Here is a 16,619-nt window from a genome sequence, read left to right on the forward strand (position 1 = left end):
ACTCCCTATCCAGAAAATAATAAGCCTTCCACTTTCTTTCACTGTGGTTAGTTATAAACTGCCACAGACGCACGTACATATGTGATTCCTTCACACGTTCCCAGGACAAGTTGATTAGCAGAGATACCTGAGCATCACTTGAGCTTCTCAACTTCTTAAATGCTTGAAGTAAGCAATTTTAATGTCAATGTCTTTGTGTTCTGCAAGATGCAAAAGACTGGGAAAGGAACAAAAACTCAACTCTCCCCTTAATATCTTCTCACATTTTTTAAAGACAATATAAACCCTCTGACCTGCTCCTGCCTGTGCCAGCTGCAGCATAGATAGGCCAGCCACGCTGGCAGGCATTGTGCCACAAACTCACACACCATCACCTTCCTTCAGAGCATTTTTGTGCCCATTCCCTGCCCCATTATCTTCAGCTCATGTTACCAGCTTTGTAGTGATCAGTTCCCAGTGGGCCAGAAACTTGATTTTAAGTAAGCATGACTGCTTTGATTTAAACTTTTTGTGGAGGCTGGTACAGAAACCTGATCTGTCACAACTGCAAAGTTTTGAAGAATAATATTGTACCGGAATAATAGTGAATAATTTACCACTGTTGAGGCATTTAGAATGCTGGTGTTTGGCATGGATTCCTCCCAGTAGGCAGAGAACTCACACTGGCATTGCCCACGGAACAGAAATGCAACTCTCCCTTTCAGTTCAAAATGCAGAGGTGTCGGTGAGCCTGCAGGGGAGGAGGAGATCTGGCTCCCAGCACTGCGTTGCTGCCAGCAGCCAGAGCCACCTCATGTCCCAAGACGAGCTCCAAACTGTGTGTGCTGCAGACCTGGGAGGAAGGCTGGAGAAGAGGCAGGGCTTGCAGGAAGTTAATTCCAGAAGCCCACGCATTATTTCTCTCCTCTATATGTGAAATTTCACAGCCCTTTCAGGAACATGACTCTCTCTGAATGAACATGTTATTAGTAAGGGCTCTCACAAATAGTGTTGGACTGGTTGTTCAGAAAAGCAGGCTAAAGCCAGAGTTACACAGGTTTGCACCAGCTGAACATACTGAGTTCCCTTTGTCCTATATGTTTACCTATATATGTAATAGAAAGTTGCATCCTTTATTTCAGCAATCTCCTTGTTTATATGATTAAGCTTTTGTCTGGAAAAAGATACAGGGCCACGTTTTCTAAGACTGTGATTAGCAGTCAGCAGTGAGAGTGGGAAAAGAATTGTCAGATCAGACTCAAACTGTTTAGCTGTTGTAACAGCTCGGTTACATTCCCTTTGGAAAAAGCAGTTTAGTTTTTTAAGCTTAGGAAGATTATTACATTTTGTATTTCTTTACCACCACCAATTTTCTAGATGTTTAAGAAATCATGAGCAGCAGATATTTGATCCTTTTCCATGAGCAGATCCTGTTAAAGAAGTATTATTCCCTTTACAGTCAAAATAAAAGACCTGATATGACCTGTATTTTTAAAATTATAGAGCTTGTTCCTCTGAGCATGTTGCACCTGATACAAACAAGTGTATGCTAATAAAATTTCATATTTATTTGAAGGCCCATTTGGGGGTAGTAATAAATATTAGTTACTATTGTGGTTTTGTTGATTAATTAAATACAATATTCTAAATATAGTACTGTCTTTCTTTAAAGGGATTCCTGTCCATAATGCCATCAGTTCTGGTAATCCTTCATCCTTCTGCTCATATTCCCGAGTTGGTGATTCTTACTCATGCTGTTAAAGCCTAGTATTTAATTAGAAACTTCTCTTTTTAGCACCCTTTCCCCAGTATTTTTTCCCCAGTTCTCTGATTGAGGAACACACTGGCATTTGAACACATCACCAATGACAAATATTGCCCATTGTGTTTTAATGGAATTCTGACATTGTTTGCCTGTGTGAGGCCATACCAAATTGGCCCCTGGCCTGGGTAGGTTGTGTTGGGCAATGTTTGTTTGCTCTCAGCTGCAGATGAAACTGGCAATAAACCTCACACTGGAGATTGTTCCTCTGTTTTGCTTCTTAAGATCGTCATTTGCTAGGGGTAAAAAGTTTGACCCAAACTCTCCAAGACCTGTACTGCAACCGACAATTTAAACCTTTTACTACAATCATAAACCACTGTCTGATAAAATCAATTTAATATCCATTCAGAAGGAAAGAAAATGTCTAAAAGGCTATGATTTTTTTTTTATGTTTATGGTTATATTTAAATAAAGAGGACAGCCAAAATTAATCTACTCAATAATACTGGTTTTACATGAATGAGAATTTGTGCAGTACTGTTTCTTCTAATACATCCCTGGTACTAAGAGGTACCATGTCTTGACACATAATTTACCTGAAGACCTAAAGGGAAATGGTGGCTAACAGAAGGTTCTGGTCAGTTTGAGCTTGGTCTTGTCTGTTATATATGTGTTAAACTATTCCCCTTAGTACCAGCTGCTCTCTTCTTATCCTTGTGCTGCTGCCAGACTGGGGTGTATTTAAAAGACAAGTAGATGTGGCACTTGGGGACATGGTTTAGTGGGACTTGGCAGTGCTGGGGGAAGGAACAGTTGGAGTTAAATATCTTAGAGGTCTTTTCCAACCTAAAAATTCTATGGTTCTATAATCCAGTGCCACCATATTTACGTACTGTATTATCAGTGAGGCGCTGAGGAGCAGCTGCAAAAGAGCCTGCTCAGAAAAATGTTCCATGAAGTACCAAGGCAGAAGTATTTTCCATAGAATGAGAATGCTTTGGGAACACAGGGCTTTTTTTCTTCACATGATTGGACTTCGGACTTTTCCCTCTATTTCACCTCTATTGGCACTGAGGAACAGGCCTTCCCCAAGAGGGGAGGGTAAACCTGTGGGGTGTGTATGGGGAAATCTGTGGGGGACCTGAATGATAACATAAAGTGCAGAGAGTCCTATTTCTGCACTACCTGTCACATGTAACACTGTAATGTGAATAATAATAAAAGTACATTTCACCCCAGTGAGAACAAGATGTTGGCTCTTTCCTAGGATATATGATCTCAAGTCTACTGTGGAGAAAGTCAGTGTAGAGAAGTGAGTTTTAAGGAGATGACTAAAGGGAATAAATATATTTACTTTTAGAGTGAAGAGCAAAAGTACTTGAATGAAACTGAAAGATAAGGATTACCCAAGGGTAAGAAGAAGCAGTCAGAAAGCAATCTCACTGACACCATTATACTATTTCCAGTTCTCTATGTTTCTATTATATTGCAGAACTGGTGTTAGATTACCCCAAAAGTCATCCTTTGAGATGACTTCAGCTTGTAGAGGAAAGTTTTTATCTCTCCTCCATGCCTGAGACATCTTCAGAAGTTTCTCCACATTATCATCTGGAACATTTTCAATGCTATTAGCTATGTTTAGAAATGTTAAGTCTAATGGTCACATCCAATATTGTTTTCCAGTGTTTCTTCTGTTTGTGCAGCCCAGAGGTCCAGACTGTTTCAGTGAAAAATGACATGTTGCAATTACACATCATAATGACAAAATTGGACCAGCCCAGTAGAAATTATTTAGGGAGTGTCAGTAGGGATCTAGTGACGTTCAAGAGGAATCTGTGGTCACAGAGTGAATGGGTGTGGAAAGCACTGAAGTGATTACAAATGGGGTATGAACTGACAGAATTTTTCTGTAGTCCTCTGAGAGCTCTAAAACACTTAGTGTCTCACAAAGGAATGGGAATGACATGTGGAGCTTGAGGGGCTGGCTGGATTCCCTCTGTTTTCTTAGACAAAAAGCAGTTGAATAAATTTGTTCATAATCCAAATTTGTGTTTCAAATCCTTTTGCTTTTTGCTTAATCTAAAAATGCTTGAAAGAACTGACAGAAGAAAAAAAATCAAGTATTAGTAAGATTCTTGGCTCCTTTCACCATGTGAAGCTGCACATCTATATTTAATAGATAATTTGAGTATGTTTGCATCCTAACCTTTGAATTTAGGAAGCAACTTTTTTTTTTAATCAGAACAGCTGAAATCAACAAGCCAACCTGAATTCTGCATGAGCTACACTGCAATCCCCTTTGTCAGTCAGTGACCAAAGGTTCATCCCTTCCAGAAGTCACAGATGTATCACAGTAACCTCACATATGCAGGTGACAGAACAGCCACTGGACATCAGCCTTCACTGTGTGCTGTCCAAAGTCCTGCCTTGTTTATATTAGTCCTTAAAGCAGATTTCCTATTGCACAAGAAAGAGAAAATAAAATGCATCATGTGAATTCCTGGCAGGATTTTTGCTGTGTATGTCAATTTGTCATTACGAGTTACAACTATTAGACTATAAAGAAGATACCAGGATTTTGGGTAAAAAATAAAAATCTAACTATTTTATAAAGCAATTTAAGAAACCTAAATCTCAAAATTATTCATATTATGAGGCATTAGAAATGTAGATCGGTTTCCTTCCTAAAAGCCTATAATCACTGTTATAAGTGTATTGATCTTCTGACATGTTTTTGTTGCTTTTGTTGATTGAAGATTGAGAGCCAGATTTTCCATTATGCCTGACACCTTTGGGCTTCCACTGTGTTTATTAAAATAGCTACATACTGGGGCTCTGAAAAGTGAATTCACATTTCATGTGTTATTTACAGCTGATAATCCAACCATACAGAAACTGCTGCAGCAGTCCTGTTTGTACTACAGCTACCACTTTCTGCAGTTGGGTTTTTGGTTTTTTTTTTTTTTTTCTGAGCTTAGACACAATTTCATTTATATCAAGATGTGTACATTTTTAAAAAGCTGTTTTCTATACTGGATTTGCACAGGAGATGAACCTTATTAGACCCTTGGACCCTCAGGAGGGTTCCAGACTTGTCAATTCCTTTGAAAATCAGTTTGTAATACTATGAAATTTTTAATAATACAAGACATTGGGGATCATTCCACTGGCCACAGTGGATAGTCCCTTCTCTGTGTTCAGATCAGCAGAAGGCTGCAGCACACCAGCAGTGTGCAGAGCTCCTGTGACACATCTCTGTCAGGAAGGGCAGAGCACAGGGCAGGAAGAAGCAGACAGGGCTGGGCTGTGATCTTCCCACCACTACCACTCCCTTGCTCTATTGAAGCCATGGCAGGGTCTTGCTCTGTTGGTGGTTTTCATATTAGAAGACATGAAAAGGATATCCTGAAAAGAAAAAGTCATTCTCTTTCTCACCGCTGAAATAATTTTAACTACACTAGAGACTAAGAGCAAATCAAGCATTAAACTACAAAAAGATCCAGAGAAAGTTTCTTATCTCTTTCTCTCATTACTGTAGAGTTGTATTTTCTCTGTTGCAAACATTATTCTGGAAATGGTGCCTCCATGGAAGTGAAGCAGCCTTTCTGAAAGCTCAGATAGCTGGGCACAGATAAGGAAAAGTGTGATGGTTCACTGCAATACAGAGATGACCTCAAGCAGATTTTTGTTTCACTCTAAGTGGTTTGTCTTCATTTAAAGTGCCTAATTTCTCTGTTTCTGAGCCTATAAAATGGAGATACTGCCTTCCTGCATTAGAGGGGGTTCCACTGTGAAGCATTTTGAGATGATTAAATGCACATTATTATCATGTTGAGACTCGAAGGCACTGACCTTGACAAAAAGGTGAGCGACAGCCTGCCTGCATGATCAAGCAGCATTAGTGAAGCCAGCACTTCCCTTTCATGATGCTCAACTGCAATATAATCATCTCTAATGTAGCTGTTGGAGGCACTTTCCAGCCTCACTGGCAGAACTTGCTCAGCAAGGTCTTTTCCACAGCATGCAATTACAAAATGAGAATGGAGGGAGGGAACGGGATGAATGAAAACAAACATCATTCTAGGAACAACTGCTGGTGGTTAATACTTGACCATTACTTCTTGACAGGATTAATGTCTTTCTAATCACACTAATCCCTTCTGATAACTTTATCCATAATCCATCTATTTCAAAGCAACATCCAGATGGCTTCTGGTGGAGAGGAAGACAAAATTAACATGCAGAATGGGCTCTTAGCAGCAGCTTCTTGTATTTTCCCTTTCTGGGGATATAGGGTTTGATCTTGAGACAGGACAAAAAATGTGCTTTCATCAGACAGCAAGAGAAAAACCTAGAGAATTGCAGGGAAGATAGAAAGATCTATTTTTATTCGTAAATAAATTACCTGATGCTTATCTGTGACAGCCAGAACAAGCCTAGAGGTGCTCAAAAGGGTTTAGCTACTTGTTTGCATGGGACTAATTAGATTTCCAAGATATTGGAAAGAATTCCCTTCTTCTTTACGTCAAAAATTCTATTTTAGTCTTGGGGGTTTTATATGGGTTTCCCTCAAAGCAGACATGAAACTTAGTACTTGGTTCTTTGGTTCATACAATTACAAATACTTTAAACAATATAGAAACTGACTTTACCTTTTTAATTAGTCACATATAATTCCTAGAATTGAAAATGCCTTCCCCTTCCCTTTAGGCTTGACAGGTTTTTTTCTATACGAGCTAAAATATGGTGTCTGAACATGAAATTACAATTTTGTGGATTTTTTTTTCCCAGACTGACAAAGGAGTGAGAAGTACAGTAATTATTTATAAAAGCTGCAGATTGCTTTTTATTGTCTTAATCCTGTTTTGTCTGTTCAGCAATCATTAAAACACACTATGGAAGAAGCTACACATGAATCACAAGTGTGGAAGCTACTTAACTACACAGCTTCTCAAATAATTTCAATCTATGTATCAAATATCTGCCCTGTTCTTTCAAGGCCAACCAGATCCTGAGGTTTGACAAGAATTAAAGGTACACTCTTTTCCATTCCAGTATGTTTCATGAGAGTCTAGCAGTGGAAGCAATGAGAATAGCTTTGTTCTGGTTTAGAAGAATCTTGGGAAACTCTTCAGAAGTTTTTATGTAGCCAAAAATGTCTGATGAAAATTAGACTTTGAGGAAGGACCTGAGCATGATACAGTGATCTTAGTTTAAACCAGCTGGAAGCTTATTCCTCCTGCCCCTCTGTTCTCTAGTGTCACACTGCGACATGAAATAACTCACACATGCACGCTAGATACGAAAGAGGGAAAAAAGAGCAAAAGTAGGGAACTTGCAACCTTGCAATATACAGAATTTCAAAAGTGGCAGTGGATTGGAGGATGAAATTGCTACCTCTCCAAGCACACTGGTCAAAATAACAGTCAATCAATTCTCTCTTCCCACAAAGAATGCAAAACAATCATTTACATGACAGTGGGCAAGAACTCTAGTAGAAATATGTAAACATCAGAAGGCATAGAAAACTTTTAGAAGAACTTTAAAACTTTCAAAAGAACAGGGCAACAGCCTAGGAAGTAAGAAGGGTACTTTTTCCTGTCATCCTTTAGCTACGCTGTGTGAATGTTAGAACTCTAGAGATAACAGTAATAAACTGCTGTGATGTGACTGTGTATTACCTGCTTTGTACAATAACTGTGATAACCACTAAGTCTCTTAATCTTTTTGTCTTTTGTCCTGTTCCTTCTGGTATTAAATGCATGAAGTCCAACAAAATATAGTGAATGAGTGATTACTGTCTCCTAGTTACAGGCATTTCTTTCTGAAATGATTCTGAGCTATTGCCTAAAATGGCATGGCCACTGTTACTCCCCAGCCTTTGGAGAACTGGTTCCAGTGGTCCCTCCCTGAGCACTGCAGCCCATGGAGAACACAGGGTTTTGTCTGAGCCCAGACTACTGTTCATGCTTCTGTCACATCCCAGTTACCCCACTGCACCTCCATAGTTAATTACTTTTGATGACTTTCTCATCACAGCATGAACTGAGCATGAGTTTATCTGGTGGCAGGATAATCTCATTACAGATGATGATCTTGTTAATGAATATCCCCAAGACAGAGCAATCTCATTATTAGCCCCCTCAGGATTTGTCACCTATGAGCCAAGGTAAGGTTAGATTCCAGCTGAACAACATTCTCCCAAATCCTAAGGCCCTGCATCTTGAAGTTGAGGCAACAACCCTAACTCACCTGAACCACTGGACATATTTAATTAGCATTTTTGTCCCTAAGTACTTCTGGAAAGACTTCTCAGGTGAGCAATCAAGACGGGGTTCATTCATCTGCTGTTCTGTAGAACCAACATGCCCAGAGGCATCAAGGACAACAGGAACAGTGTGGCTTCCCCACAGTGACAGTGGTTCCAGGGCAGCACCAGGGAGGGAAGGGGAGTGAAATCTCTGTTTCTTTGGAAGTGCCCTCTCCCAGGAATTGCACTGCCTGCAAGTTACAGTCAGCCTTTCACACCACTGGTGTCACCTGCATAATGCATCTATAAAGAACCCTGAAAATTGTTACCATGAAAAACATCCAACTGGTTAAAAATCAACCTGATTCTCTTCTTTTTTTTTTTTTTTTTTTTTTCCCTGGGAATGTGGGAGTGGAACAGTGCTGCACTCTAATACAATATAGGTATTTACTCTGTGCAGCAATGAACTGTCAAACTGGCTCAATGGCCTGTGGAAACTCAGTCTGGAAGAAGAGTTCAGTCCTCAAAATCTAATAACAACACAGAATTTTTTTAACAGAAAACTGTCATATTAATTTGAGATAAATATATTTAACTTAAGTGTTTTATTTAAAAAAAAAAAAAAGTTTTAGAATATTTACTCTTCTGCACAGGCTTATCCAAGGGAAATGCCAAGGAACAAAGCAGCATTCCTACTACTGTATTTTCAATATGCAGTGCTGTATTTCTACACAGTGCTTTGCAGACACGCAGAAAGGTGGGATTTTTATCAAATCCAATGATAAATAAAAGCAAAGAACAATGGTTACAAGAGTGAAAGTTGCTGAGATGCTCATTTTCTAAATTATCCAAACTCCAGTGCACCCTTGCTCCTACAGTGTTAATAAAACCCATGCTAGATGAGAGATTGGCAATGCAGAAAAGCAATACATATTTTTAATTAATCTAGTGGGTAGCTGGGACCTGAACACTAAATCCACCCATTTGATTTCATTAAATCTACTATAAAGGTTAAGCTGCACTTTAGCATTGGCTCTAGACAACCTCTCTGAGCAGTGTGAGGTCAAGATCGCATTCAAGGAGGTGCAGCTTAGTAAATATTTATGAGAACAGGCCTGATAAACAGGTCTGTTTTGAGAGAAAGCTGGACACACTAAATAATAAATGTGAAATTTTATTTCACCTGTACTTTTCCTGAGATGTATGCTTGGGAGAGTTCACAGAGAATTATCCAAAGGGAAATCTCAATTTAAAGCCCCAAACAACACTGCTGTCAGTGGAAAATCAAATCCCAAACTCAGGTCACTTGGAAAATGCATCAGGGTCTATGTCAAAGCAGCCTAAAGAAACCTCAGGGGCCAAAGAGTGCCCTGTCTAATCTGCCTGTACAAGAGGGTCAGTGGAGCTAAATCTCATGGTAGAGAATTGTATAGCTTGGCACAGGCAAACTGTACAAGCAAGAGGATGGACACTGGTGATGCTCTGGCAGTGCTAGGCAAGGCGCAGAGGAGGAAAAATCCTGATGGGTCCCTTCCAACTCAGCATATTCTATGTATGACTTTGTTATTCTCTGATACTATGGAAAGGCTGAAGTGATCACAGCATGTTCTTTGCTCCCGACTGGGCAGCCACACTTCCCACAGAGGTGTTTCCTCTGAATCCCATCCACTGTCCACATTTAGACTGAAGGCACAATGAATTACAGTCTGCTCCCAGTGTGCTTCCTGGCAAAGCAAAAATATATTGAATTTATTTAAAAAGAAAAAAAAAAGTTATTCTTTTTGCTAAAGAATGGACTATATGACAAAATTGCCCTTAGTGTTTTTAATATTAAAATTGTGTCCCCACTTCACACAGGAAGGGCTGAGTCGGTTGATTAAATTTTCTTCAGAGGTCCATTCAAATCTGAATTATTTTATTATTCTGTAAAATTATGTGTAGAATATGACACACAGCGCTTTAATAACTACTGCCACTGCTCCTGTGAACTGAGCCAACACGTGTAACTTGTGTGAAACTGTCCCTGGAATTTCAGGGAAGAGTCAGTAGGATTCAGTCCCCACATGTGCAGCCTGAGCTTGCAAGTTCCTTCCAGTAACCAGGATCTGACCTGGCAACTGGAAAACGCCCCTTCCGACACAGTGTTACTGGAAAGCTTATTAAAACACTGACATGTAGAATCAGCTGTAAGAGAGGCAGGCAGGCTGGAATAATTCAGAAATTAGGCTTTCAGCTGCATTAATGTAATGCAAAATAACATTCATTTAAATACAATTTCTGCTGTGTTTTCTTCCCACAGCTTGATGTCTGGGCTGGCGGCCCTGGATGCCAAGACTTCCAGTCGCTTGGGAATCATAACTGTCACTTACTACCTGTGGACAACCTTTGTGGCTGTGGTTGTGGGAATAATTATGGTGTCCATTATCCACCCTGGTGGAGCAGCACAGAAGGAGAGCACTGAGGAGGGTGGAAAGCCCATCATGAGCTCTGCAGACGCACTGCTGGACTTAATCCGGTAACCACATCCATTCTTTCTGCTTTCTGGAGGCAGCATTTTGTACACAACTGCAGGAGGAACTGTGGCCTGAGCCTCAGTTCTGAATCTAAGGATAAATGTTTTGTTGAGACTGAGAAAAAAGCTTCAGAAGATAATTTTCAAGTTATCAGCTGTTTATAGTGGCTGTTTCTTGTAAAATTTAAATGAATGGCCACCAACCAACAACAGTGGAGCAGGTCTTTCATACCCCACAGGAGTCCATATAGCCTGTGGGCCTCTCCATCCAATCCATTATTAGGGTCAAGGGAGTATTAAAATGCCATGTTCATTTAAATAAGACAGTTGCAATTTGCAAAACCTTAAATAAAGGGGTGAAACACACATTTCTCAAAAAATAATTCTCAAAAGTGCTGTTCATACTAATTTGCAGATAAAGGACAAAATTAGTAAGATCACTGTTGTGTATTTTTTATTCTGCTTTGGGGCTTTTCCTTATTTGTTTTATTTTGTTTATCAAAAGACACAGTTGCTCTTTTAAAACAGCATTAGGGCACTGCTGGAATTTCATGGCTTTGCCTGAAATCCCTTTTTGTCCCAGTATTTCAGGTGCTAGTGGGATTGGTTTGTTGACTGAACATATTCTGTGCCTTGGATTTATTTTGCTCATGCAGAAAGACCAAGTTTTGCCTTTGTTTGGTAGTTCCTCAAGTTGCTGATCTCATAGTACATCGGTCAAGGACTTTCAGGCCAAGTGTGTATCAGTACCACAGAGAATTCTCTTTGGAGTCAAACTTACTGAAAATAAAAATGGTTCACAGTTTGCCTTTCAAAAACCCAAATTCCTGACTCTGACAGCATGACAGCACACAAAGTACTTTAGCTAGACTTATTTGGACTTCAAATCAGATGGAACTGAGAAGAGAAGGTTACAAAAGACCCTTTTTTTCTCCTCCAAGTTGCATTTACCCAGGCCACCTGTATTTGTATTTTATATCTTTGTGAGAATGGGCCAAAATATTTTAATCATGGAGCAGCAGCAGAGGACAATCTCTTTTGTAGCTTTTCACAAAACCACCATCTTCACCTGCATTGGGTACCCATCTGTATCTCTCCAGTGACTTTGCCTTGAGGGATGGATGTGCAGTGTAATTTTGTTTGTGACGTGGGGTTAAGTCACATTATTCTGTTTCTGCTGCACAAAGGACTGTAACTCCTACACCAAGAGCAAGTTACACGACTTTGAATTCCTTAGTATGACAGAGTAGCATAAGAAGTAAAAGAGAATCTAAGATAAATGTCACTAATGATTGTCTCCATAGTGGCAGTGTTTGGGAAGCATTCCTAGTGTGCTGAGTGGTTTCTAAGGCCTCGGTCAGAGACAGCGAAAGGCACAATGGGACACACGGTGCAAAAGTACATCCACATGGCCCTTATAGCTCTGTCTGGGAAGGGTCTCACTCACCACAGGTTCTCATTCCCTTTCTCACACCAGCCCAGTTGCCTTTAGAGGCTCAGAGTAAACTTGTCATGGAGATGAGTTAGATGGAAAGTAATCTGGGTTTTCAAAATCAAAATTTGCTATACTATTGTGTTTAAAAAAAAAAAAAAAAAGACCGAGACCTGAGTTACAATCTCATCTCTTCACCTCTGCCTGTCACTCCCTGTACACCAGAGGTGTTGTGAGGTTTGGGAACACATTATTCCTCTGAGCTCACTGCAGGTCAAAAAACATGTCCTGATCTAAATATTTGCAAGTATCTTCTATAATTGCACTTTTCTACAAATATTTATACAAGCAAACCATAATAGCTTGTGAGCACATTTCAGGTATTCAAGTTTCCGAGCAGCCACCTGCTTCTAGTCTGCAAAACCTTAAATTCTTCACTGGTTTGAGCAGGTGTCAACAATGACAAGGTCAACAAGCCCCTCTCATACCTAAAGGTTAAAAAGAGAGAATACAGCTCAGTGTCCTTTTGCTGTGCTCAGCAGCAGCCACAGCTGCAATCTTTCTATCCTGAGAGCACAAACGGATGGTATTTATTCCTCTGCTACAGAAATAACCACACTTACTAAATAAATAAATAATAACAACAGAACTGTGGGGAATGCCCAGGCTTTCAGCCTAGGCAAACACTATGGGTGAAATTCTGGCTCTGCTGCAGACAGTTGCAAGACTCTTAAATATCTGTGTGGAAGTCTGGATTAAATGTAATGATGTATCTGCTGGTTTGAGCTAGAAAAGCTGATCCTTTAGCTCAATGATAAATTACTTCCATTCACGGCTGGGAACCATCTTTTTCGGCCCAGATTGGCTTATCTTCTCAATTCATTAATTTCCTCTCCATTTATCAATTGCATATGTGCCCAGACATTTACACAGGAAACATCTGGTACTCTGAAAATGAAGAATGGTAAATATACAAGTGAAGAGATGATATAAGTGACATTATTGTGGGGTTTATTTTAAAAGAATGAATCTTGGCATGGGGATACATGTATTCACCCTCATTGATTTCAGATTTGAAGCCATTTGAAATGCTGAAAAACATTATTATTTCTTGTGATTTTATATATGACATTGTCATGTCTAGAACTTTTGGCAGGAAAGACATTGCTAGAAACTGAATGTCTTGAATTTTTGTGTGAGGTTTTTGCTTTTAGTAGTGGTTTTAATTAGAAATTAAAGAATATACTGAATCAGCAAAAAAAAATTAACAAAAACTAGAGCAGACCCTCGTGGTTATCCTAAACATTAGCATCATTAACCAATTACCATGTTATTATTTATTAAAGCTCTTTATAATCCTCAGGCTAAGGATCATGTTGTCTTTAAGCACCTGGTGCTTTATGAGTTTTTATGGATTCATTCTCATAATGTGCAATACTTCTGTGAGGTAGGCAAGGACTATTTTCTTTTCTTACAGCTAAAGAACCAAAACACATGGAAAATAAATTATTTCACTGAGGATTTATTCAGAAAGTTTTGTTGGGCCAGAGAAATATTCCCAGTTCATACAAGACCTGGTAGGGTTCTTGTAGGAATATGCCTTTAGGACATCTCAGTATCAGTGAATCAACAAACATCTCTGCCTTCTTCCTGTGGAATTATTGAAATTAACTTTCTACTTCATCCACAAAAATAAGAGTGACATTTTAGTATCCTTTTATGAGTTCAGAAATTAAGAAAGGCGAGATACAATTTTTTTAAAGTAATTCAGCTTTTGACTGTTTTAGTCAAAAGGACAGAAAGGGACATACTTACATGAATTGTGTTCCATTTAAAATATTAGGTTTGTAGCATAATGACCTGACTAGGAGAATATAAAATGCCTATAATTTGAGGACAAACATTTGCAAAAGTCATTCAGTGAGCCAGGAGGACACTGTTGATATTAACAGTTAATATTTCCACATCTGTTACCTTTGATTTGGAAGGGGAGATTCTGCTACAACTGAAATCATGCCACCTGCATTTCCCACCAAGGGAAATAAAATTTGGCTTATGAAATAAACAAACAAGCAAAGTCCCAGCCAAACTGGGTTTCCCCTCCTGTTTTAGATCAGTCTGACTGCAGGTTTGGCCACCAGCAGGTGCAGGGCTCATATACCTTATTGGTTTTTCTCAAGTCTAACAAGACAGCCTGGCATTGTAAACTTTTTCAGCTCAAAAACCCCAAATAAATCAATTCAGTGAAGGCAAACAGGATCAAATCACACCTTGATCCATGAGAAATAAATTTTTACATTTCTGAAGTTTACTGGAGAGAGAAATCAGAGCATTTTACCACTGAATATTCAGGATTGCATTCAATTTAATAGCAGGTGCCCAGAAAATCAATTTGGCTTAACCAAGAGAGGTTTTATTTTTATACCAGTTAAGAGTTAAAAGAGGATATAAACACTGTAGAGGATTTATATTTTCATGAGAATCCTGAGCACTCTTTAAAATCACTTCCTTTCCCTTTTTTCAAGCTAAGGGCTATATTCTATATTATTGAAATTGTGTTTCTTGAAAATAGGGCAGGAAAAACCCAGGATCTGTTGTAGTGTGGAAAAAGTCCAGGCTGTGCAGAATCAGGAATTACACCTTTAGAAGTTTACAACTGAAGACTGAATTGTATGTAGGCACAGTAATATATTTTAGAGTGCATTAAATGATCCAGCTTTAAACCATGAAAGAACTTTTGAAAATAAGTATGCTGTACATTAATTTCTCTTTTGCCAAAAGCTATTGTGGACTATGATAGAAACATTTATCTGTCCCCTATGGCAAAGCACCATTTTTTACTCTTTTCAGATTGCCAGTTTTTTTTAATCTCACAAAACGAGCCTTATGCCAGAAATGTCCTGCCCTGGGACCAGGTCTTTGTTTCTGGTTGATTTTTAAGAGTTTGATTTCCACAGGAGCCCCAACCTTAAGTATTTACAAAGAACTCTCAACCCTCTAAATGTGTGGTCTCTATTTGGCACAAAATGAATCCAACATGGAATAAAGATAATTCCATGATGAAAACCACCCTGAGGAGATGGGCTATGAGGCAAATTCTGCTCTCTGGTCAGGAGGCTTTAGTCACAGAGAGGGAGATATACAGGGGCCAGGAATTAAAAGTGCACTAGGAAAGCTTTGGCCTTGTAGGGAATTTGTTGTCCTTTTTGAGATGCCTAAAGCTGTGCTGTACTTGTGCTTCCACTTTCAGAGAGCCACAGCCCTGCTGGGGCTTTGTCAGGACCTTTTCTTTCAGAGGAAGCAGGGTAAGAAAGTTCAGGTCCCTTACTGGAACCGAAATGCCATGCAGCCCTCAGGACAGATAAAAAGTCCACATTTGACAAAATGATTCCACAATGTGAGTTCTGCTCTGATCTTTGAAAAAACCAAAGCAAGACAAAGTAACTTAGACCCGATTAATAATTTTTGCATTCTCTAAGTACTTTTTATCCCAAAAATTAGGATTTTAGTGCTTCGTTAATTCTGTAAAAGCCTTCTTTGGTCCTTTTAGCAGGATGTAGGATGACTGATACTGAGAAATGAGATGAGGCACCAGAGGTTGACTACTGATGTGCAAGATGGTTTCTCACATGGCCCCTGCTATAGGTTGTTTTTCTGTCTTTCTGGATTAAATTTTGCCCTTGCTTTCAGCAGTGCAAACTCTGCTGGAGCCCCTGACACCAGCAGGAAGGTATCAGATGTATGACTAAGGACAGGCTTTTTGGCTCATGTGTAACAGTAGTGAGGAATCTACACAGCTGATGATGAATTCATGCAGAGAACATAAAAAGTAAAAAAAATCTTGAGATTAAGGTAATGTCACCGAGAATTACCTCAGCCTATAATAAATAGGAGCTACAGTGCTGTTCATTCTTGGGAAAACTTGCAAACTTTACAGTTCTCATGTCAAGCCATTCAGGTTCCAGTTTTGCTCTCTGTACCCTTGTTGTATATAGTGAGAGGTAAGGTCAAATTCCCAGCTTTAAAACAATGTTATTGCAAGCTCAGCTACGCTTGCTCGATTTGAGAGCAGAGCATCCAAAGCTGCTTTATGCCTAGTACAAATATAGGCCAATAAATCTTATGAGGACACATATGTAGCAAAACCCCCAGCCTGGTGGCTTTAATTCCACAGCATGGAGACTGCAGCCAGACTGTCTGGTGTGGCAGGGATTAGGGGCTGATAACATCGACGTCTGAGAGCAAAACCAGACTGGGGCTGCAGAGCACAGAGTACCAGAGGGAAGGGGTGCTCTGAGTCAAGGAAACATCTGCTGTACCTGTGGCAGTCCCACTCTAGAGCTGCTGGCCTCATTTCTGACTGAAAGGATCTGCAAAAGAATGACACTGTAGTCAGGACTCAGAATGAGTATTTCAGATATTCAGCAGCATTACTGAAACCAGAATCTGGCCTGTTGTTTCTAACAGAAGTTATCCAGGAGGTGTAAAGGAGCTGTCCCAGTAGCTGCAGGCTCATGGTCTTTGGACAGTTCAGTGTCACAGTGACACAGCTTAACTGTGCTGCTCTTTGTGCCACTACTGTGCTTCTCAGAGCCAACCACCTTCTAAAGAGACAAGAGGGCTCCCACATCCTGGGGGCAGTGCTGAAGAATGGCTTCCTAACACAATTCAGCTGCTTTAG

General features: G+C 39.6%; 1 protein-coding gene across 2 annotated transcripts in view; it reads left to right on the forward strand.

Moving 5' to 3' along the window:
• Positions 1 to 16,619, forward strand: part of SLC1A7 (solute carrier family 1 member 7) — a 47,642-nt gene that overhangs the window by 4,649 nt on the left and 26,374 nt on the right. For both annotated transcript variants that reach the window (XM_002193700.7, XM_072932914.1), the window contains one exon: positions 10,294 to 10,509. In XM_002193700.7, the coding sequence (XP_002193736.1) occupies positions 10,294 to 10,509 (216 nt within the window). The remainder of the gene's footprint in view (positions 1 to 10,293; positions 10,510 to 16,619) is intronic.

This window comes from Taeniopygia guttata, chromosome 8 (genome assembly GCF_048771995.1).
Source record: "Taeniopygia guttata chromosome 8, bTaeGut7.mat, whole genome shotgun sequence".
In the NCBI taxonomy this organism is placed as follows: domain Eukaryota; kingdom Metazoa; phylum Chordata; class Aves; order Passeriformes; family Estrildidae; genus Taeniopygia; species Taeniopygia guttata.